Source organism: Tiliqua scincoides, chromosome 11 (assembly GCF_035046505.1).
Source record: "Tiliqua scincoides isolate rTilSci1 chromosome 11, rTilSci1.hap2, whole genome shotgun sequence".
Classification (NCBI taxonomy): Eukaryota; Metazoa; Chordata; class Lepidosauria; order Squamata; family Scincidae; genus Tiliqua; species Tiliqua scincoides.
In genome coordinates, this window is record NC_089831.1 from 977,435 (window position 1) to 1,000,028 (window position 22,594).

Genomic DNA, 22,594 nt, shown 5'->3' on the forward strand with positions numbered 1-22,594 from the left:
GCATTCTGCATGAAATTACGCATTGAATTATATATAACATGATGGTATTATTTATTTTATTTAATTAAGAACTTTATACATCACCTTCCCATGCCGAAGCAAATGCCCAAGGCAACTTACAAAGCTTTATAATCAAGTACAAAGTATTGTAACAGGTAAAAAAGTCAAACAAGGGATTAATAGCCCAATTCTATACAATTTTCCAGAGCTGGTGCAGCTGCGCCAATGGGGCGTGCACTGCATCCTGTGGTGGGGAGGCAGTCACAGAGGCCTCCTCAAGGTATGGGAACATTTGTTCCCTGCATTGCTGCTGCACCGGTGCTGGAAAGTTGGAAAGGATTGGGCCTAAGACATTAACTTTAACATTGGTTGGTTGGCAACCTTCAGTCTCGAAAGACTATGGTATAAGCCTACAGCACCCGGTATTCCCAAGCAGTCTCCCATCCAAGTTCTAACCAGGCCTGACCCTGCTTAGCTTCTGAGATCAGACGAGATTGGGCATGTGCAGGGTAACAGTTGCTGCCACTTTAACTTTAACTTTAACATTACATAGTGAAAAATGAATATCAATTTTTTTTCAAACATTATTCAAAATACCAAAATTTTAAAATTTATGGCCAGTGTGGTGTCACCTGGTACACCACACAGCCCCCCTTAGTGACACCACTGTAATGCATATCTGTCCTTAATGGTTGCGAATTCAGGTTTTAAATGGGTTTGGGGGGGGGATTCTTTTTTTGAACCACAAAGCAAATTACTGAGGCTGCAATACTATGCACACTTTCCTGGGAGTAAGCTCCATGGGCTCCATGGGAGTTACTTCTGAGTAGACAGGTATAGGATTGGGGTCTAATTGAGGACGTCACCATAGCAAGTGGATGTATATATGCCACAAGACACTGTCTTAACCCAGGGTTAGGGGCACCTGGATGCAAACATGTTGACATTTCCACCTATGACTCTGCATGCACTTCCCTGGAAGGAAGGCCCACTTCAGTCTAGCAGGGCTTATTTCCAAGGTGACAGGTATAGGCTTGGACCAGAGCTGGCCAGCCTAGGGCCTCTGGAACTTTAACAATTGTGTACAAGAGGGAATTTCAACAGGTACAGCTTTACATCTCATAGATGACAAAACATTAAAGACCTATCCTATCCAAGTTTCCAGTGCTGCTGCAACCATGTTTCTGGAGGAAAATTTCTGGAGGAAAAATTCATTATGGGTTACAAGTCATAGTAGCTATGTGCAAGCTCTTGGTTTTGGAGGCAGGCTCCCTCTGATTGCCAGGTGCAGGGGAGGGCACCAGGTCGCAGATTGTGTCTGTTGTCTTGTGTGCTCCCTGGGGCATTTGGTGGGCCACTGTGAGATACAGGAAGCTGGACTAGATGGGCCTTTGTCCTGATAGGGACAAAGCAGGGATCTTCTTATGTTCATGTTCATGTCATTGGGGTGTACACTGCCTCCTGAGGTGGGAGAGAGCAGTCATGGAAGCCTCTTCGAGGTAAGGGGGTGTTTGTTCCCTTTCCTTGCATTGGTGCTGGAAAGCTGTGCAGGGACTGAGCCCTCAATCAAACATCGCATATTAAAACAGCCAGCACTGCACTTCACAGCTGTTCAAAATATCTTCCGACTCAGAACTCAATGAAGAGAACAAGTCTGGAGTAGTCTGTCCAATGTGTAGAATTTACTCCCAGGTGTATGTATGGGATGATGGCCTTAAAATTGTTTAACAGCCTCAGCCTCATGCATGTCTACTCAGAAGTAAGTCTCATTATAGTCAATGGGGCTTACTCCCAAGTCAGTGTGCAAAGGAATGTAGCCTAAGGTCCTATGTGCAGTTTCCTGGGAGTAAGCTCCAGGGATGTGAGGTGGGGTGTTAGGGTGAACCCTCAAAGGACTCCAGTGGGAAGGGCCTACCCCCACCTCACATCCCTCCTAAACCCAATCCAACACAAACTGCAGGCGACTGAGCTAATGCGCATGCGCGGTAGACACCACTAGGGAGCTGGGCAGCATTCCCAAAAGCGCCATACTGCGCATGCGTCTCAGGACAACCGCCGTTACCATAGCGATCTCGCGCCTGTGGGGCGAACCCCGTTAGGCGAACAAGCGCGCGCCTTCAACTGCGCATGCGCCTGGCGCGCCTCCTGATTGGCAGGAGCGGGTCGCGAAGGGAGGACGCCATATCGGGGCGACGCCGCTAACGAGAGCGAGGTGCTGGGCGCGAGGCTGCTGCTGTTGGGCTTGTGAGGCGACGCCATGAGCAAGGCGCACCCCCCGGAGCTGAAGAAGTGAGTGGGCCCGGCAGGGCAGGGCCTCGGAGGGGAGAGCGAAGCGCAGCGCAGCCTGGACCCGCAATGGGGGGAGCGCGGCCTGGGTATCCAACCGCCGTGAGGGCTCTCCGCTCCCGTCATGCACTGCGCGTGAGATAGAACGGGAGGAGGGCGCTGCACTCCTGAGTGCGCACGCACTGGCCCTGGCCCATACTGCAGGGGTGGTTGTAGCAGGGACATGCGGTGGGGGGGCAGGTGAGGCAGAGCCTCCTTCGAAAGGCACCACCCCCATGTGGGGTGAGGGAGGTGAGGCTAAGCCTCCCCACTAGAGTCCTTCATAAGAACATAAGAATAGTCCAGCTAGGTCAGGCCATAGGCCCATCTAGTCCAGCTTCCTGTATCTCACAGCGGCCCACCAAATGCCCCAGGGAGCACACCAGATAACAAGAGACCTGCATCCTGGTGCCCTCCCTTGCATCTGGCATTCTGACATAGCCCATTCTAAAATCAGGGTATTGCTCTTTACAGCCTCTCTAACTTGGCTGGTTAGCCATGCAGGCACCCTCCTGGATTTAGTGGAACCCGTCTTTCTTTGTGGTATACACTTCTGCTGGGCCTCTATTACTGTTGTTTTAAGCAGCCTCCATGCACTCTGGAGAGATTGGACTCTTTTTACACACCCTTTCAACCTCCTTCTAACCACCCTCCTCATTTGAGGGAAGTCCGCCCATCGGAAGTCAAGGGTTTTTGTGAGAGATTTGCCTGGTATTCTTCCCCCGATGTGCATGTCGAAACGGATCGCAGCATGATCGCTGTTCCCCAATGGCTCCGTAACATTGACATCTCTAACCAGGTCCTGTGTACCGCACAATATTAAATCCAGAGTCATCTGTCCTCTGGTGGGCTCCATGATTAGCTGCTCTAAGGTGCAGTCATTTAGCATGTCAAGGGGTCCGGTCTCCTTTTCGTGACTGGAACACAAATTGACCCAGTCTGTATGAGGATAATTGAAGTCCCCCATGATTACAACCCTGCCCCTCCTTGTCACCTCCCTGATCTGTTACCTCATTTCAAGGTCCCCTTCCGGTTTCTGGTCTGGAGGACGATAGTACACCCCCAGTATTACATCGTTCCACAGGCCTGGTAATTTAGCTCACAGAGATTCTACGGTGGAGTTGGACCCACCTTCAATCTCTACTTTGCTGGATTCTTTCCCTTCCTTAACATAAATGGCCACCCCATCTCCAACACGCCCCTGCCTGTCCCTCCTGTAGAGTTTATAGCCCAGGATTGCAGTATCCCACTGATTCTGCATTCCACCAGGTTTTCGTTATGCCCACTAGGTCAATGTTTTCCCTTGTCACCAAACATTCCAGTTCTCCCATCTTTGCTCTGAGACTTCGGGAGGCACTACCCCCATGAGGGGTGAGGGAAGGGAGACTGAGCCTCCCCACTGGAGTCTTTCAAAAGGCAACACCCCCATGTGGGGTGAGGGAGGTGAGGCAGAGCCTCCCCACTGGAGTCCTTCGAAAGGCAACAACACCATGTGGGGTGAGGGAGGGAAGGCTAAGCCTCCCCACGAAAGTCCTTCGAGAAGCTCCACTGCCTTGCTTGGAAGGACTCCTAACATGGTGGCGGTGCTTTTTGAAGTGCTCCAGTAGGGAGACTCTACCTCATCTGCCTCCCCACCCACCATACATCATAAGAACACAAGAAGAACCCTGCTGGATCAGGCCAAGGCCCATCCAGTCCAGCTTCCTGTATCTCTCAGTGACCCACCAAAACTTGGCATGTTCAGCCTGGAGAAGAGAAGGCTGAGAGGGGATATGAGAGCTCTCTTCAAAAACCTAAAGGGCTGTCATATGGAAGAAGGGAATAATTTATTCTCAGCTGTCTCTGAAAGTAGAACTAGAACCAAAGGTTACAAACTGCAAGAGAGGAGATTTTGATTAGACATCAGGAAAACATTCCTAGCGATCAGGGCAGTTCGGCAGTGGAACGGATTGCTGAGAGGTGGTGGACTCTCCCTCACTGGAGATATTCAAGCAGAGGCTTGACAAGCACCTGTTGGAGATGTTCTATGAGGATTTCCTGCCTAAGGCAGGGGTTTGGATTACATGGCCTATTAGGTCCCAACTCTATGATTCACAACCCCAGTAAATAAGTAATAGAAGTATGAGGTTGGGAACTCACGACCAATCCTATTCCCCTTCTGGAACCTGATCTGCCCCCCATTGCTGCCCACCCCCTGTCATCACCTGCCCTGTTTTCCCTCCATACCTCCTGTGTATTCACAACAACCCTGTGAGGTAGCAACCTGAGCAGGGCTGGCCTTAGCAGCTGCGGGGCAAGACAGTAAGAAGAGGCTGTGCAGGATTACATAGAGAACTCAGTTTTGATAAGGCAGGACCATAATTGGATTGGATCCAATTCCACTATTGTACAGACATTGAATGGATGCTGTGATCCCTCTCCCAAAATGAGGCTTTGTGTCCCTTTTGGGGCCCCGACTAACAGGTTGAAGATCCCTGCACTAGATCCCATGCTACAAGACAGTTGTAACCTTTGACCTCTTCTTCACCCCTTCTGCCCTCTTTCGATGTCCGTAGGATATTTTCCAACTTCCTCCATCAGTAAGGGGAAAAGATATTGGACTTAGAAAGCATCCTTCCTAGTGAAGGAAGCAAGAATTTAAAAAAAAAAGATTTCAGCATGACATTGCTTCTTACACAAGATGTACATTTGAAAGGCATGGAATTCTTGTGTTTGCACCCCTCTTTGGGTAGGGATAGTGTACTACAAATGCTTCAGTTCTTCCTGTGATTTTTTGTGGCAGGTGCCCTGGAAGACAGGAGTGTTAGAAAGACAAAAGGAAATACTTCTTTAGCCAACCTGTAATCAGTCTGTGGAACTCCTTCACTCTTGCCACATGATGTGGTGATGGTACCTGACCTAGATTTCTTTAAAAGGAGATTGGACAGATTTCTAGAAGAAAAGTCCATCACAAGTTGCAAGCCATAATGGATATGTGCAGCCTCCTGGTTTTAGATGTAACCCATGTCAGAATACCAAACACAATAGAGTGGCAACAGGATGCAGGTATCTTGTTGTCTTGTATGCTCACCAAGATGGTGTGCTGCTGTGAAATGCAGGAAGCTGGACTAGATGGGCCTTTGACCTGATTTAGTAGACCTCTTATGTTCTTATGATGCATTAGAGACTCACCAAGTCTAGTATCTTGTGTTTGATTTCTTTGCAGATTGTAGGCAGTGCTTGGCCCTGTTTGTATTTCCAAATTCTAGTAGTTGAGGCACATTTTTTCTCACTTTTGAAAAGATTCACTTTGTATATATAGTAATGCCTAGCGGCATGTTTTTCTCTCTTAATTTTCAGATTTATGGACAAGAAGCTGTCATGTAAGTAAAGCAGTTATTTTTCTCTTCATTGTTAATATTGGTGTGAACGTTTTATTGGCACTATGCAATTTGACTTTTGCAAATACCTGTTGACCCAGGTGAGTAGTCAAGTGGCAGACTGCTTGTTGCTCCCTACCCAACCCCCATTCTCTGCTACTGCAACAAATACTTGAATTAAGAAAATGCAGCCCATTTCCCCCTACATTATGTACTTCATGTGCACAGTCTTTCTCCTCATGTTAGAATGTTTTTGAGTGGGTTGAGTAGCATGAAAGCAGAACGAATGTGAGTTGTTCCCTAGATAACTTGCTGCTGCTTTAATGATGGCCTAAATTGCTGAGTACCATTCTTTGTGAAGTTGAACACTTTGTGACATGAAAAAATTGGAGCGTAGAGAAAATATACATAATGTGAAATGCAGCATATGTTAGATTGCACTATACTGTATTCATGTTTGTTCTTGCAAGAAAAACCTGAAATGTACAAACAAATAGTTCAGGGCTGTTGCTGCAAGACCTCATAGAGTAGCATCCCTTCCACTCCCTCTTGTGAGTTCCTCTGTATAAAGAAGATGCTAAGTTTCTGTACAGGAGAACACTGGAATATTTTCATGACTTCAATAAACAAGATCCTCCTTTTTGGAAATTGGTTGGTATCCTGTTCACATGCTGAAGAGCAGAGTTGTCCACTTGAATAACATACTGGTTGTTTTTGCAAGTGGAATCTCTTGTGGATGGTTTTAGATATTTAGATATCTTGGAGATTGATCCAAAGTGGGGTGTGAATCTGTTCCTTTGTAGGAGTTTGTCCAATTGGGAAAGAGGTGCATTAAGAAGCAGCAGGAAAACATACCAGTGATGTATCTCCAGTGATTACAATGTTTATGGGAATTTAGTTTAATGACCGTGATCAATATTGCAATACTTTGCAGAACTGAAGTTTTAATTTAATTTAGTATCTTAATGCTTTAATTCTAGTGAGAGCCAACAAACTGACTTGCTTACTGTGTCTTACAGTAAAATTGAATGGTGGCCGACACGTCCAAGGGATATTAAGAGGCTTTGACCCATTTATGAATCTTGTAATAGATGAATGTGTGGAAATGGCACCCGGTGGACAGCAGAACAACATAGGGATGGTGGTAAGCAGAGTTTAATTTTTAGAATGACTCAAGCTATCTTCCTCAGTGCTTTGTTGCTTGGGGCTCTGATGCTTTGTCTGCTACAGCATCTCCTTTCTCATAGCACTAAGCTCCTGCACAAGCTAGATTAAAAGATATATCCCTGGCTAGCATTCTCTTCCACCTCATTTCTGTTGAAGTTAATTAGGAGGGTGTAGTTACAACAAGGGCACAAGATAGTTACTAAGGGCAGCCATAGAATGATTACATTACATAGATTGATTACATCAGGGAACAGAGTCTGGTGATTCCAATGGACTTAAGCCAGCTTGGGCCCTCTGGGGATGCCAGAATCTGACTTGCTTAACCCTGACTAATTCTAGGTGTCTTAAAAAATCTGTACTGCAGTATTAAACTGTATTTCAAAATTAGCTTTGTTGTAGGTACACATTTTGTTCAATCCCAGAGGGTCCACTAAGCTAAGGAAGGGCAGTGACTTGTGGTACAACTGAATGTCTTATTCCCAAGCTCACAGTTTCTATGGTTAATGGTGAGCTCACAGGCATGACCCAATTGTCCAGAACTTTTAAACTGTTAGCACCTGTCTCTTGGGTGGTGTTAGATGTCCCTTGCACTCAGGCTGTGAACATCCTTTTATACCATGGTAAAACTACAAAATGTAGAACTCTAAAAGGTGTTCTGGTCTACATACTAAGGGCCCAATCCTATCCAACTTTCCACTGCTGATGCAGCCATGCCAATGGAACGCATGCTGAATCTTCCTGGAGGGGAGTCATGGAGGCCTCCTTAGTGTAAGGGAACATTTGTTCCCTTTTCTCAGGGCGGCATTGTGACTGCATCAACGCTGGAAAGTTGGATAGGATTGGGCCCTTTTTGGTACATTGCACTGTGTGGGTACACTCAATCTTATGCATGCCTATTCAGAAGTAAGTCCTGTTCAGTCCAGTGAGCTTTCAGAAGACAAGTGTGGATTTACAGACTTGGACCCACAAAGTATCACACTGCAGGCTGATGCATTAAAGCAGAGATTTAAGATGGACAGAAATGTTTCTTACCAAAGACACAAACAAGTTGAAGTTCTTATGTTTCCTCTTTCACAAGCGATGGCTTCCTTGATTTTATAGTATCATAAACTGGGGTTGCCCCAAGGAAGAGCCAACAGATGCTATGTGGCAAAGCAGAAACATTCCCCTTGCTAATCTTATCTCTCTGTGATCTGTGCGGAAGCCTTTCATAGAGATTCTGATCCCGTGTGCTGCTTCCCATTTCTCTGTAGATTATATTCCAGGCTCTTTTTATTTTCTGTACTGCTTCAAGGGTGGAGAGTAGGGAATGAGTCCAGAAGGCAAAGAGGCATTGGATTTGGAAACTACAGTGCTACAATGGTTCTTATTTGAAGCCTTATGACAGGAATCAGTGGCCTATATTCCTTGTCTTTATGTCTTGAGCATTGTGGTGTTCCATTTCCCCGGGACAAGTTTTGAGAATGTCTTGTGGATAATACTTAACACTGAGTGTGGTTGGTGTTTTTCATGATCTTGGAAATGGTGACCATGTAGCATCCCCACTGCCAATTCCTCTTTGGGTCTCTTAGTAATAAGTGATTGCATGTTAAATTCAGTATTTTAATTTCTAGGTAATACGAGGAAACAGCATCATTATGCTGGAAGCCTTGGAACGAGTATAAACAGAGTGTGATCCTGCTACAGTGTGGATGTCTTGTTATGGTTTCTACTGGTGTATGTTCCTTGCATAATGTTTTCTAAAAAATAAACGTGTAAAATTTGTGTATATTGCTTTTGGAAGTTATTTCAACATAGCATTTTGTTTCTACAGTTGACTTTTCATTGCAGAACTCTTTCAGACAGTTGTTTGGCAATGAAGTACCTATCCCATATGCTTCACTGCACAGTTATTTGTTCACTTACTACGAACTGGGTGAAGTGGAAAATGTGGTCCAGTGTCAATAAGTATGACATCTCCCTGTATCCACAGATCCTGTATCTGTCCTTTCACTTCCCTACAGTTTTCCCCACCCACCCATTACTTATCCGTCTCCTTTACAGTGCTCTTTGTTTGCAGCCTTTCCTGTTACAGAGGAGGAACACAAAAAGCAGTCAGCTGGAATACTAACAGGAAGCAGGAAGCACTCTACTTCCTGTTAGTGTTCTGGCTGACTGCTTCTCGGATTCTGTAACAGGAAAGGCTGCAAACAAAGAGCACTGCAGAGGAAGAGAAGGGAGAAACAATACCCAGCACCACAGTAAGTATAAGGTTCACTTTTATCCATAATTTAGGTATCTGCCGGAGGGGGTATCAGCACATACGGTTGGATGCCTTTTTACTGATTCACATTAAGATATAAAACATCTCAACAGCAGAACCTGGTAGTTAAGGAGAGAGACTAATATGTGTCTTAGAAAGAATTGGATTTATTGATAAACCAAAGAAGAAATGAGTAAAATCCTGTTAATGTACCGTTTGTGCATTAGGTAAATGAATGGGGTCTATACAAGTGAAGCGTTGACAAAAGAAAGCTTAAACACCTTCAGTGCTCTTGCCAGCAGATGGTACCTGCCGCACTGGGGGCAGGTACCAGGGAATGCCTGGCCAATTCCTCAACCATCTGTAGAATCCAAAGCATGTTGTCTTTGTGGGGGTCATACACCTATACACAAAGCAGATTCTAGAAGGCTCGGGAGCTTGCTTCTCACAAAAACCTCCTCCCTCTGCTGGTCACTGAGGTAGCTAATCTTGTTACAAAGAGAACTTCTCCATCATGGCCTTGCCTTGCCAGTATCTCTAAACTATGTTCTGGAGGAGTCAGGTTAGAAAGCAAAACAGCTGCTAGAGGCCTGGAATGGCAGCAGGACAACTGGGAAATCACTGACTCCTTGAAAGAAAAATTATCTTCTGCTTCCAAACAACAAGAGCAGTTGGTGATGAATGTGGAAAGATCCTGGGCCATGGAGGGCAGCTCAATAAAAAATGTTGACAACATTTGAAGAATTTAAAACTGTAATGTAGGGACAGTTCTGGTCATATTTGAAGAAGGGAAGGTGAAAAGCCAAAAAGAGGGGCTGGCATACTTTCACATGAGGAACGGCTACACTGGGACTAGCTGAAGACAGTATTCTTCAGCTTCTGGGTTGGGACCCCATTGGGGTAACAAAACCTCAGTTGTGGAGTCATGGCAACTGAAGGGAATGAAAAACTTTAAAGACCACTGGACTAGAGCACCAGCAGGTAAAGGGGGAGAGTCTGGTATCCCCCTTCAGGTCCCAGGATCTTGTGTCCCAGTCCTGCTCAGGTTCTTAGCAATTGTGCTAAAATAGCTTCTACTAGTGCCAGACTTCATGGCAACTTTTTTGTTCTCTATAAAAAGAATAGTCAATTCTGAATATCTGCTAGGGTTTGGTTCCTGGAAAATCTAGTGGGTGCTGAATTAGCAGATACCAAATCATTGAGTCTATGGGAAAAATGAGTTTACGTTCCAGGGGCCCTTCACCATACACTCTACCTGAATCTTAATGTGAAGTCTATGGGACTGGGTGATAGTGAGGGCTCATCAACGTCTCCAACACATGATGCATCCTCTTCTGTGCTGACTATCCCTTGTTGAAGGTTGCTGACCCAACAATGAGGCTTTTAAGTTCAGCAGTGGGGAGGCTGATAGGCTTCACCTATCCTTCCCCCATCTCTTGGCTCCTTCCCTGGGCTTGCCCCAGAACCACAGCAGCCCTCAGGTAGCTTTCCAAAGACTTATCAGCCACTCATGATTGCCAGGGTTGTGAAGGTTCAGCTGGAGTTCCTGAGATGGTGCCCAACGTGATAGGACAAGTCTGGAAGTGGACAAATGTATCCGATGATTCTCCACAGGCCAATCCCAAAGCCCTTTCAAATGTGGAAAATTGGCCAATTCAGACAACTTTCTAAAAACAGAGGAGTATAATTGGCTGGACACAATTACCAACTCCTCATTGGCTATACTCTCTCTTCCTCTCTCTCCTGCTTGGCATTGTCTCCTGCTCATGAGGCCTGCCTGCTTGTTCATAGCTGTTCTAAGCCCCTTCCTTCACACCAAGTGCACCACCATAGTATTCAAAGATAATAATAGACTTGCAGATAATGAGGAGGTGGCAATTCTGTCCTTTGCAGATAGCAAATTTGCATATAAAGAGAACTGACTGTATTTTGTTACAATAAACAGTGCTGGGAGGGGACAGGGTGGTGATGGGATGGAAGTGGGCCAATTGTGTCCCAGGAGGGGGCAGCATCAAAAGTGGGTCCAGTCTCATATTTTATGTTAGGGTTGCTGCACAAAAAGGTTGAAGACCACTGGTTTAGGGAAAAGTGTGACAGAGGACTATATTGAGCATCGTGGGGGGGGGGGGGGGAGAAATGCCTTGTGATACCAGAACCAGGAAAGATCACTCCAGCCCAGTGATGGAGATTTAGGAGGGGTTACAGAGGTAATTCTTCACACAGTGCATAGTTAGTCTCTGGAACTGGTTGCCACAAGATCTGGTGATGACTTTGAATTTATCCAATTCACACAGGGCATGTCAAGCAGGGGCTACCCCTCGTGATGGCTACCTGCTTCCTCTCCGTTAAACAGCAGCCTGCCTCTGCATAGATATTTCAGGAAAACAATGGCAGAAGAGGGGTATGCCTTTGTCCCTGTTTGGGCTTTTCAGTGGCAGCTTGGGGAAGTAGGATGCTGAACTCAGTGAACTTTTTTGGCCTGAAATGAGCTAGGTTTACACTTCATTTATGGGGAATTGCATTAAAAATTACAAACACACAGCCAGAAACATGCTCCAGCTGCTGCCACTGTTTTTACTTTAAGGACACAAATACAACACCTCACACCATTACAAGTTCTTCTTTAATACTATCCCCAATCTCAGCAACATCTTCAGACACATGGAACTCTAGAGCTCTGTTTTGAGTCTGTCATGCAGACCTTCCTGATCTACTTTGTCCAGTTTTCTGTACCAGCGGTGGTGAGCCAGAAGGACAGCATTCTTGGCTGCAATCACACTCATTTCCATAGCGCTAGCAGTCCACTCTATGCCATTGAGGTAGTACATTCGATCATGAAGAATGATGGGAGGGCTCTTTTCTGGGGGGCTGTACCGTGGGTAGGCCAGCCACTTCTTCTCTAATACAGAATCATAGGAGGAGAAAAGCAAACGCAACTCCTCCTTGGTGAGAGACTCAGGCGAGAACACTTTCCAAACAGAAGGACCCAAAGCTGTCTTCGACGCAGTCCTTTTAACTGGGGAGACCACACCGATGCTGTTGATGAATAATTTGGGGTTCTCCATTGTGAAGATGCTGCTCAGCTCAAACTGGGAAGGGTCTTGGTAGCCAAAAAAGGTTGCATTGAGGCGTCCATGGACAAGGGTCGTCACAGTCTGGTGATAGTGCCTGGAGAACTCTGGGATAGGTGGGTTGAAATTCTGGAACGTTATGTTTGCAATTTTACGTTGCAAGGGGGTAGCAATAAGAACAATATCATACAAATCTGTGGTTAATCCAGATTTTGAATGGTAGGTCACCTCATAGTGCTTTGCAGGTTCTCCTTAAAGAAAAAAAGGGGGCATTAGAAAGAAGGAATTCTGGCATTGCTACTTTAGCCCCCTAAGGAAGGATGGAGCAGGTGCTCTGAAGGCGCAAGGTCTCTGGTTCTGTCCAGGCACCACTGCAAAGTTGGGCTGGAAAAGACCCCTCTCTGAGAGCCTGCAGTGCTGGTGGCCCTCATTGCACAAATTACTGAGTTAAATGGTCCAGATTGGTATAAAGGAGTTTGATTTACATAAATATGTATGTATGATTTGTTCATATAGCTAAAGGGATCTTACTTTGGTTTGGTTCTGATAGAAGATGGAATTTAACCACCAAAAAGATCCTCTCTTGAATGGGCAAGTCACTTGCAAGAGTGTCAGATCAATGACCTGCAGTCTGAGTGGGCACTTCAATTGAACAGGCAATTAGACTGGAGGAGTTTCTAGCTGCACCTGGGAGCGCTTCCCGCTTGGGGGAAGGCTCTATAATTTGCATCCTTGGGAGGTGCCTGCTGAATCACCGCTACAGGGGTGCCCAGCCTCTTAAAGACCTTCAGCCTGTTCCACTACCAAAACATCAGAAAGCTCTTCTAACATTCAGTCAAAATCTCCACTGCCAAATACACTCATCTGGCCTAGTCTTGCCCTCTGGGTAGACCAAAAAGAAATCTGCTCCTTTTTCCTGTCAAGACAACTCTCAGCCCATACTGGGACCTGCAGATCTCAACAAGCATCTCACAGTTCTATGAGTGATGCAAGAGGGAGAGGATTAAGGAAACCTCACCTGAGCGTCCCTTTTGCCGTGTTTTCTCCTCTAGAGACAGAACAGACCCAGAAATAAGCTGTGCTTTAGAGGCATAAAGAAGGCCATTGCAGACCAGTTTGTTCCCACCTTCTATTGACCAAAGTCCACGATCAGCACCTGCTAAAGATACTGCACCTGTTAGGGAGGGAGGAAAATGGAAATAATTAAAGTCCAAGAAAGAAAAAAGTCCATGCTTGAATGAACAGCCTGAGAAAAGCATTTTAAGTTGTTAACTGGTTGCTGGAATATTATGCACAGGTGTTCAAGGCAAAACGGTAAACAGCAAAGTGATAATTTCTATAGCAGTGGTTCCCAACCACTGGTTTGCAGACAACAGATGGTCAGCAAGGTCTTTCTCACACACAAAAAGATCAGCCTTCGTCAATTTTAATAAGTGCTTCTGATCAGAGGCATCACAAGGGGGTGTGTGACACCTGAAGTGATCGTCACCCCCAGGGCATGGTGTCACAACATGGCCCAGCCTGCCCCCTTCTGCCATGCCTGCATGCCAATCACTTCCAGGGCCACCCAGTCCACCTGCAACAGCTCCAGCGCAATCTCGGGTGGATTGGCAGCGAAGGAGGCCTTGGTTGGCATGCTGCAAAAGAGCCAGCCAGTAGCTGCAGGAGCGCACGGACTGCTGGTGTGCTCCCTTGCCGAGATGTGTGCATTTCTGCAGTTGCCGGTCGGCGCTTCCAGGTTCGTCCGGCTGCAAAGCTGGCCCCACACTGCAGCGTTGCTCAGACTCTGTGCAAGGCTATCCAGGGAGGGGGAAGAGGGGCCTCCCTGGATGGAAGTGCACAAGCTCTAAGCAGCACAGGGGCCAGATGAACGCAGAACGAGCCAGTCGGCAGGTGCAAGAGCACACGCTCTCTTGCTGACTCGCCGAAGCAGGCACGGCAGGGCAGTTCCAGTATGGCTCTCAGCCCACGGAAGCCCATTAAACTTCTCTAAATTACAAATGTATTGTGGGGGACAGAAGGATGGGATAAGGGCTGGTGTGGTCCACAACAATTTCAATTTTTGCTTCAATGCTCCGCAGTCTCCTAAAGATTGGGGACCACTGTTCTATTGACTGAGCTGACAATGGGTAGGAGGCAGCTCTCTGACAGTCTTGGCAAGACTGTCAAGACTTGGCAAGACTTTTTTCCCTTGTTGCCCCGGAACCCTTGAAAGATGCTTCCTCCAAGCCCTCCTTCAAACCCATCTTTTTGGCAAAGCTTTGGCAACCTGTTCAGTTTCTCCCCCCAGTTTCTCTGCCCAATTTCTCTCCCCTAAGTTGCACATGCATGAACAATTGCATGTGCTTCCTCTGTCTTCATCCACTTTCTTCCCCCAGCTGAATCCCTTGTCAATGTGGAAAAGCCAGCAAGGCAAAAGGTCACCACCACCACCTCCTGCTAGGTTGGAAATTCACCCTCTTCATCTTCTCATCTCCCACACTGGGTCTTACACCCCTAGTCTAAAGCTCAAAGCAGGTTTCACTGATATCCATAACACTGGGAGGCTATTTCCATATATTTAACATTATAATTTATTCCTATAGATTCAGCACAGGGCAAAGATAGAAAAAAAGAACTTTAACTCCCAGCACATACCTACAAAGCCATTGACGTTGGCTCCTTGCCCATAGTTGACTCTCATGACTGGAATAACTAGTTCATTGATGAACTTCTGAGAGAATCCAGCCTTCTGCATGGCCTCCTCAATGGTCTGATTCAGCAGCTGCATGAAACTGGCTCCTCCAAGGGCATGAAGCAAACCTTCGTTGGTGCTGAAGGCATAGTCATGGGACTGATAGCGATAGATCCTTGGTCCAAAAGGGAGGAGAATCTTTAAATTTGTCCCTTCGGGGCAAGGTTAATATACTCAAAATGAATATTATACCTTGTGTTCTAAATGTCCTATTTGCTATTCCTTTATATATAAGAAATGGATGTATATGTAAACATTACATGTTTTAGACGTTTCTGTAGGATTCTTCCTCACCTAAAATTGTTTTTAAAGAAATTCAACTACCATTTGGTGAAAGAGGATTTGGAGTTCCTGATTCTAGTTCGTTATACACACACACACACACACACACACACACACACACCTTGTACTGTACAAGGTGGTGACAGCAAAGTCACGAACCACTTCTGAGAGCTCTGCCCTAAAAAAGATTGCAGGCTAAGCTTGGAGATTACATTACAAATATTTTCACCCAGTCACCTCACATGCTCAATGAGAATTTTTAAATTTTCCATGCCATAGTAATAAAGTTTCTAGGAGTACCATGTGATGGAACATTTCAAAGTTTCTATTTCGCAAATGCCTGCCAATTTAGACCTTACCAGCCCCAGACACTCAAAGCATTCAAATTCCAGCTGCGATGTCTGTTTGTGTGTGTGCTTTCTTACCTCATAAACTTGTCCAGGCTCTCCTCTACCCACATGTACATTCGCAGAGGGTTCAGTCCGTAATTCCAGAGAAGCTTGAGCCAATTCCAAATGTACCAGCCACTCTCCTCATAGACAAACTCATCTCCATTATAAATGCCCAGGAGACCACCTTGGCCCTGAGGAGTGGAAAGGCCTGAAAACACAAGAAGACAGCGTGAGAACAGCTGACAGAAGAGAAAGAAATGGGGAGGAAAGGGATCCGATTTTCTGACATGTTCCACTGAAGAGTATTAGAGAGAGTTCTGAAATATAAAATTAAATTTCCAAATTCCAAGCATGGTTGTGAAAGTCAATTATGATAATAATAAACTGATAACGTTTGTATTTAATAACAAAATAATAAACTGATAAAGTTCTGATGCATAATACACCAGATAGTAATTAACGCCAAGTCCAGCTAAAGAACAGGCAGTTGTGATATGCAAAAGATAATAATGATGATACTTAGAATTTGCAGAGCCCCAACAGCCAGCAGGAACAACTCCAGAACACCAACAGAAAATAAACTGTTGCATGAAAAATAATCAAAGCACAAGAACTACCAGAGTACAGGCAGGGAAGAAAACAGTAAAGCAGAATTTGATTTGATACACTCCTCTGTGGCTAGGCAAGCCAGGACCTTACCTAGATCTTTGACAAAATGCTTCATGTGCAGGTTCAGGGGGTGGAGGATGGACCCCCCTGCTTCATAGTCTTGTCCTTCCAGGTTTAAAGTGGCCAAGCGGCCCCCCACCTCTCCTCTTTCAAACACATCAATGAGGACATCCTTGCCAAACCTCTGTCGCAGAAAATAGGCTGCAGCCGTGCCCCCGATGCCAGCTCCGATCACACCTGCAACAAATGGGCACAAAAAAGTTCCTTTCACCACTTTAACTTCTGCAGGAAGACTCAGAAGGTGCCAGTTGGCTCTTTGCTTACACTAATGACTAGAGCTCCAAGTTTCTCCATCAGAATACGGACAGATGCCCTCTCCTTCCCAGGCCCAGTCTTTCAATGACTGATTTTTTCCCCAGTACCTGTCAGGGGTTTTGAAAGAAACTGACTTGAAGCCCAACCCTATGCATGTCTATTCAGAGGTAAGTTCCATTAGAGTCAATGGGTCTTACTCCCAGGAAAGTGTGAATAGAATTGCAGCTTGAGTCTTCAATTCTCACCCAATGTGCTGAGAGGGTGAATGGCCTCACTGGTAAATGTTAACCTGGTGTGCCTCAATGAGTGAGCGAGGTTTGGGAGAGAGCTCCACAATTTGGGAGCCACCACTGACAAGGTCCTTTCTCCAGTTGCCATGACCCTAATTCACAAGCGGAAGGAGGCCTGTGGAGGCCTAGGGAGCGTGTCCCAGGCCTGGCGTGGGAAAGTGAGGTGGGTCACAGCAGGGAAAAATTCAGTGTCCAGTGCTTCAGAAGAAGGTAAACAGCTGCCTTTCTTGCTGGGGCTCCCACATGGCACCTCCCACTTCTCAGCCCAGTCTCCATCCCCCTCCCCTACTTCACCTAGCAGTCGTTAGAAGCCAAAGAGGCCTGTTCTATTTGTCTGTCTAGAGCAGCGCTTCTCAAACTGTGAGTGCCCCTTGGTAACTGAAACCACATCCAAGCGTCTTTATGACCAAATATATTCTAAGTTACTGATATAAGCTGAGCGTAACCCTGAGAGTTCCAGCAATATACTGCACTCAAAAACAATTTTTTAAAAAATCAAAGCACCCTGCTTGCAAAGCACATGGGGTGGGAGTGCTTGAGTACCTCCCACAGCAGTGTCACTTTTCAAAGGACTCCAGGAGGTACTGCCTCACCTGCCTCCCCACCCACTGCACATCCCTGTTCTACAGAGGAGAAAAAGGTTTCATAACAGAACATTGAAACAGGCACAGAACCAGTAAAAGGAATTTCTTAAAACTAACTCCTACTTGCCAGTTACTGCAAAACCCCTGGTCAAAAGTCAGCCAAATCTGCAGCCCTTGTCACTCCAAAAGTTCAGAGGGTAGGATGAAAATCCAAAGGGCAAACATTAACTCACAAGCCCTCCCTTTTGCATCCCTCCTTTTCTCCTGAAAGCTTTTTTTCACCCATGACTCAACTAAGGCTTCAGGAGGTATCAATCACCTTCCAAAACACTAAACAACAACACAAGGAAAGGGCCCCAATCCTAGAAAAAACTTACTACTCTTCCATCTCCCTTGTCCTGGTCATATATCTTTATACTGATGCCTGTCTCAGACCCCTCTCTCCTTTCAAAGAAAGAACCTGTAGCAACCATCAATACAGAGTAATGGAGAGAGGGGGGTGTAGAAAGACATAAAGAGAGGGAAAGCATGAATTTAGGGGAAAGCTTAAAACTTACTGCTATGCTAGAATGTCAAAGTAATCTTATCAATGGCAAATCTTTTGCTGACAAGTTAACAAAGTGCCTAGCTAACCACAAGCCAGACATATGTAAGAGGTGAACTTTAGATGACAGCAGACACTAGATAAAATTAGAAAAGCAAACATAGTTGGAACCGTCAAAAGGAGACAAGGCTACTTCCCTTGAGAAAGTGAGGAGGGGGGCAAGAGCATGAGAAGGACAAAGTGGAAAAGTACCAGAGAACTTCCCTTTTTGGAGACGCTTTGTTTGAATTACAACTGGAATGTATAAAAATGTGTCCCACCCGACTGAAGGGTGCCTTTTGGATTTGAGCTGCAGCTCCCAGGAGCCGAAGGCATGCCTTGCTGGAAGAATAAACAGCCTTCATAGCCTTCCACCTTTCAGTGTTTTGCTTATTTGGTCTCAGCCGCACTGGACAGAACGCACCCCTGTCTACCAACTGGCTCTGCCCTTCGGGGCAGGGGTACGACAATACCATTCATGGCAATGTGTATTTTATTTTTAATATACTGTGTTAGACTTAATGCTACCATGGCATGTGACTGCATTTGGAGAAACATTACAGGTCTGCACTTTTAACAGGCTACTATGGATATGCTTTTAACAACAATAGTCAATATTCTATGACTATAATATTCTATGGCTATAATATCTAGAATATTCTATGGGTAAGTATGGAAAGGATTGCAGTCATTGGGATGTTTGGGAATTTGTTTTTAAACAGATCAGTAGCTGCTTGGGAGCATTCACAGGGTTTTAAAATTTTTAAGTAATTTTTAAACTTATTGTAAGCTTTTAATTTACTTAATGTAATTTGATACTCTGTATGGGGTATTTTGCTCTAAGAAGATTTCCTGCCTAAGGCAGGGACCTATTTGACCCCTTCCAACTCTATGATTCCATGAAAATTTTCCTGCTGGATGATGTCACTTCCAGCCATCACATCACTTCCACTGGGTTCCAACAGACTGTTAATCTAAAAAGTGGGTCCGGGTGCTAAAAAGTTTAAGAACCACTGGGTTATGGTACTTTTGTCTTGCCTTTCTCCCCAAAGGTACTCAAAGTGGCTTAAAGATGCAAAAGTGAAGAACATAAAAGCACAATTAAGAAAGCAAATTAGGCAATAAATGAAAGACTATCAAACAATTAAAAGAATCTTAACTTAATCTTATACGGTAAGTATAACTTACCGTAGATACTCACATATAGTTTGTGAAATTTTTGCCAAGTAATCAAGCTCCAATTCTCACTTCCCCTGATCTCCAGGTCAATCAGAGGGCAGAGCCTTTCAACTCTGAACAGTTTCCTTTCTCAGCTGAGCTGTTGCTCAGCTCAAGCAGGCCCCTCCTTAGTTGCTATAGTTCCTTTCCAGGGACATTCCAGCCAAAGTTAACCTTCTATTCTCTTTCCTTCTGCTGCAGCCTGGTTCTGGTTCTGCTTGGCAAATGCTTGCAAAGCAGGTCTGTTTTTGAAAACACCAGGATGGGACCCTCCTTTCTAGGCTACAATTCAGTGCACCGTTACTTAAGAATAACACCCATGGAAAGCAGTGGGTCTGCTTCTGAGTAAAAAGCGTTGCAAATATCTCATCTCTCCGCTGTGAACTGAATTGCACTCTCACAGTTATGTGTTATATGCTGTATGTAGAGCTTCTGGCTTAACACACCAGACACCTTAAAGGTGGATTTGATTCATGGATCTCCTGCAGTGGTTCCCAAGGTTTTCACTGGCATATCCCTTGGCAGCCCATTTCCATAAACTGTATCCTTCTTATTAGCAAAATGTTTGTAATTAGTAAGACAAGCCCTCATCTCCTCCATATGAAAGCCCAGACCATGTATTCATCACATATTTTCTCTTTCCATCTGTCTGAAGAACAGAAGACTCTGCCTTTGCACTGTTTTGTACCAGAAGTGTGCTGAAAAATTCTGGATGATTGATCACTTTTCATATTATGTTTCAGCTTTTTTTACTGTGCTGGTTTTCAATCACTAGTTCATAGATGAATTGATGACCAAAAACTAGCCATTGGTGGGGCTTTCACAGCCAACTAGCTACCTCCCTTCCTGCCTTGCTGGTCCTTGCAAGGCATTCTGGAGCACGGCCTGCCTTTTTCTGCCATTATTTCATTCTTTTACAATTACCCCTAAAGGTCCTGTTGAGTGTCCCTGGGAGTACATGAATACCAGGTTGGGAACCACTGTTTTACTGGTATGTTGTTTACAGTGCACTTACTCTGATAGTGTTTACAAAAAGGTGGTGAAGACCAGAATTTTAAAAAGAATAAAAATGTATCTTATGATCTTTAACTATGTTTTTAATAAATCAGAGACTACAGTTCTTAGGTAACAATTAGTGGTAGGTTATTTTTCAGGATCTGGCCTTGGGTAAAATCAGACAAAACTATAGTCAGACACCCCCCCTAAGTTTAACCCCTGACTTATCCGAGCGTCATAGAAAATTCCATGATTGTTGGCTCAAAACCTGCCCTCAACTTATCTGTGGGGTTGACTTAAAGGTGAGTGCCTGCAGTGAATAATCTTAAATAATAACTGTAAAATAAAACACTATTACAATAGAACATAAGAGCAGCGGCCACCACCTTATAAAAGAAAGACCAAGCCTATAGAAAGTGTGATGTCACTTAAAAGGCTCAGAAGCTCAGAAGCTTCCCTAAACCAAGTCTTCAGGCCTCACTAGAAGGTCACCATGGAGGAAGCAGTTCATAAATCAAGAGAGAGGGAGTTCCATAGTTGATACCACTACTAAGAAGGCCCTATTTCTTGCTGCCACCTCTCACACCTCCCTTGGCGAAGGCTCTTGCAAAACAGCCTTTTTAGATGACTTTTTTGAGGAGATAAGCCAGATTGTACTGAAGTAGGCCTTACTGCACTGACGTGCGTATAAGTCAACCCATTGTTTCAGAGACCATTTTAAGGTATGAATTTGACTTACACATCAGTATATACAGTAATCCCTCCGTGCTACCCACTCCATGAAGAACGAAATGACAGGCAGAGACACCTGTGCTTTTCAAAGAACCCATATCCACCAGCAGCCATTTCCACCATTTCAGGGTAGTCACTTCTAATCAGTTCAGGGAAGTGGCTCCATCTACATGTGGCTCAGTTCTTACTGAATTTCTCCATGCAACTCCTAACGTAGGCAACATCCTATGGGGAAAACCACAAACTGCCTCACATGTATGTACTTGCCTAAAGCTGTCAGTTGCCAGGCAGGAACATGGAAGCAACGTCCTTGGAAGTTTTCACAGGGAAGCTGGACTTGGACCTGTCTCAACAGGTCAGATGCAGCTCTCAGCACAGACTTCTCACCCCCAAAGTGCACCTAGCAGCAAATGCTCCTGCCACAGCAGAGATGTGAGCGTGTGATGGGCCACAAGATGGGCACATTCATGACGAGGGTTCTTAAAATCACGCACAACTGAAATGCTGCCTCAGGTGTATGTATGTGCATGTGCAGAACACCCTACACAGGGCTACTGGCACGTGTTTTCCACTGGGTCAACTCCCAAAGACGTTAGTGTGGGATCAGGGCTTGAAAGAGGGAGACAGCAGATGTGCCACCCAGGAGTCGGAGTGTTCAAGGGCCTCGGTGCACTGGAGCCGTTCCAGCCAAAAGGATCTGAAGCGTGCCCAGAAGCAGAGACTCCCCAGGCAGGCAGGCAGGCCTTTCCCCAGCAGCAGGTCAGAGATGGAAGGAGTGCCAGGTGCCTGCTGCAGGGTCTCCTTTGGAGGACTGCTCCAGCCAGGGGTGGATCCAAGGGGGTGTCATGGGTGTGTGCCCACCCAAATTGTCTGCCAGCAAAGAATGGAACCCGCTGGGCTGGGGGGCAAAACTGGGTACCAGGAGACGCCTACTGGGCAGGATGTGGGTGAAATAGGCTGGAATGGGAGTCCAGGTCTACCCAGCTGGTGGAGCTGGGCTCCTGCCTGTCCTTGGAGCCACTGACTGGAACGGGAGCCCAGGTCTACCCGCCCAGCAGAGCTTGGCCACGGGGGCCAGAAGTCAACTGGAGAGCAGCGGCGCAGCTGGAGGGGGGCGGGGCACTCCGCCTGGCAGGGAGGTGGGCGAACGGCCCCTCCCTTCGGAGCCGTACGGCTCCGTTCTGCCCCACCTCGCCGGGAATGGCTCCGAAGGGAGGGGCCGGTCGCCCACCCTGCTCTCTGCCAGGCTGAGTGCTCCGCCCCCCTCCAGCTACGCCACCGCTGGGGTGCCCAGGTGTACCCGCCGGGACGGGCAGCACTGGGGGGCCGCCTGCTCCAGGGCTCCGGAGGGGCAGCGAGGCAGGGGTCCCAGCAGAGCCCGCCCGCCTCCCTCCGGCGCAGGCCACGGAAGGCGGAGGAGGCCCCGCAGCAGGAGCCGCCCCGGAGAGGAGGAGGAGGAGGCGGCGGGGGGCGCCCAGCCCCGGCCCACCTACCTATGCGGGCGGGCGGGCGCAGCAGCTCCTCGGGCCCCGGCGCGCCGCCTCCGCGCACGGCCAGCAGCAGCAGCGGCGCCAGCAGCAGACGGAGCGCCTTCGCGGGCATGGCGGCGTCTGGGCGGAGGAGCGCCGAGCACCG

At 46.4% G+C, this 22,594-nt stretch overlaps 2 protein-coding genes across 2 annotated transcripts; one reads left to right on the forward strand and one right to left on the reverse strand.

The window, feature by feature from the left end:
- Positions 1-2,168: 2,168 nt before the first annotated feature.
- On the forward strand, positions 2,169-8,619 carry SNRPG (small nuclear ribonucleoprotein polypeptide G). Its single transcript, XM_066639604.1, has 4 exons — positions 2,169-2,289; positions 5,665-5,687; positions 6,704-6,828; positions 8,465-8,619. The coding sequence occupies exons 1-4, from the start codon at positions 2,258-2,260 to the stop codon at positions 8,513-8,515; spliced, it is 231 nt and encodes a 76-aa protein (XP_066495701.1). The 5' UTR covers positions 2,169-2,257; the 3' UTR covers positions 8,516-8,619.
- Positions 8,620-9,238: 619 nt separating this feature from the next.
- Positions 9,239-22,564, reverse strand: LOC136662262 (prenylcysteine oxidase 1-like). The gene is made up of 6 exons (XM_066639408.1): positions 22,453-22,564; positions 16,272-16,478; positions 15,606-15,780; positions 14,802-15,013; positions 13,183-13,338; positions 9,239-12,415 (listed from the first exon to the last, which is right to left on the reverse strand). The coding sequence occupies exons 1-6, from the start codon at positions 22,559-22,561 to the stop codon at positions 11,763-11,765; spliced, it is 1,512 nt and encodes a 503-aa protein (XP_066495505.1). The 5' UTR covers positions 22,562-22,564; the 3' UTR covers positions 9,239-11,762.
- Between the last annotated feature and the right edge of the window lie 30 nt (positions 22,565-22,594).

Excerpts from the sequence above, each read along its gene's own strand:
- SNRPG (XM_066639604.1), top strand. The coding sequence starts at position 2,258 with ATGAGCAAGGCGCACCCCCCGGAGCTGAAGAA. Across the intron at positions 2,290-5,664 it reads CACCCCCCGGAGCTGAAGAA|ATTTATGGACAAGAAGCTGT; the intron begins GTGAGTGGGCCC and ends CTTAATTTTCAG. Across the intron at positions 6,829-8,464 it reads AGAACAACATAGGGATGGTG|GTAATACGAGGAAACAGCAT; the intron begins GTAAGCAGAGTT and ends TTTAATTTCTAG.
- LOC136662262 (XM_066639408.1), bottom strand. The coding sequence starts at position 22,561 with ATGCCCGCGAAGGCGCTCCGTCTGCTGCTGGCGCCGCTGCTGCTGCTG. Across the intron at positions 15,781-16,271 it reads GCATTTTGTCAAAGATCTAG|GCCTTTCCACTCCTCAGGGC; the intron begins GTAAGGTCCTGG and ends TTGTGTTTTCAG. Across the intron at positions 12,416-13,182 it reads ACGGCAAAAGGGACGCTCAG|GAGAACCTGCAAAGCACTAT; the intron begins GTGAGGTTTCCT and ends TTTTTCTTTAAG.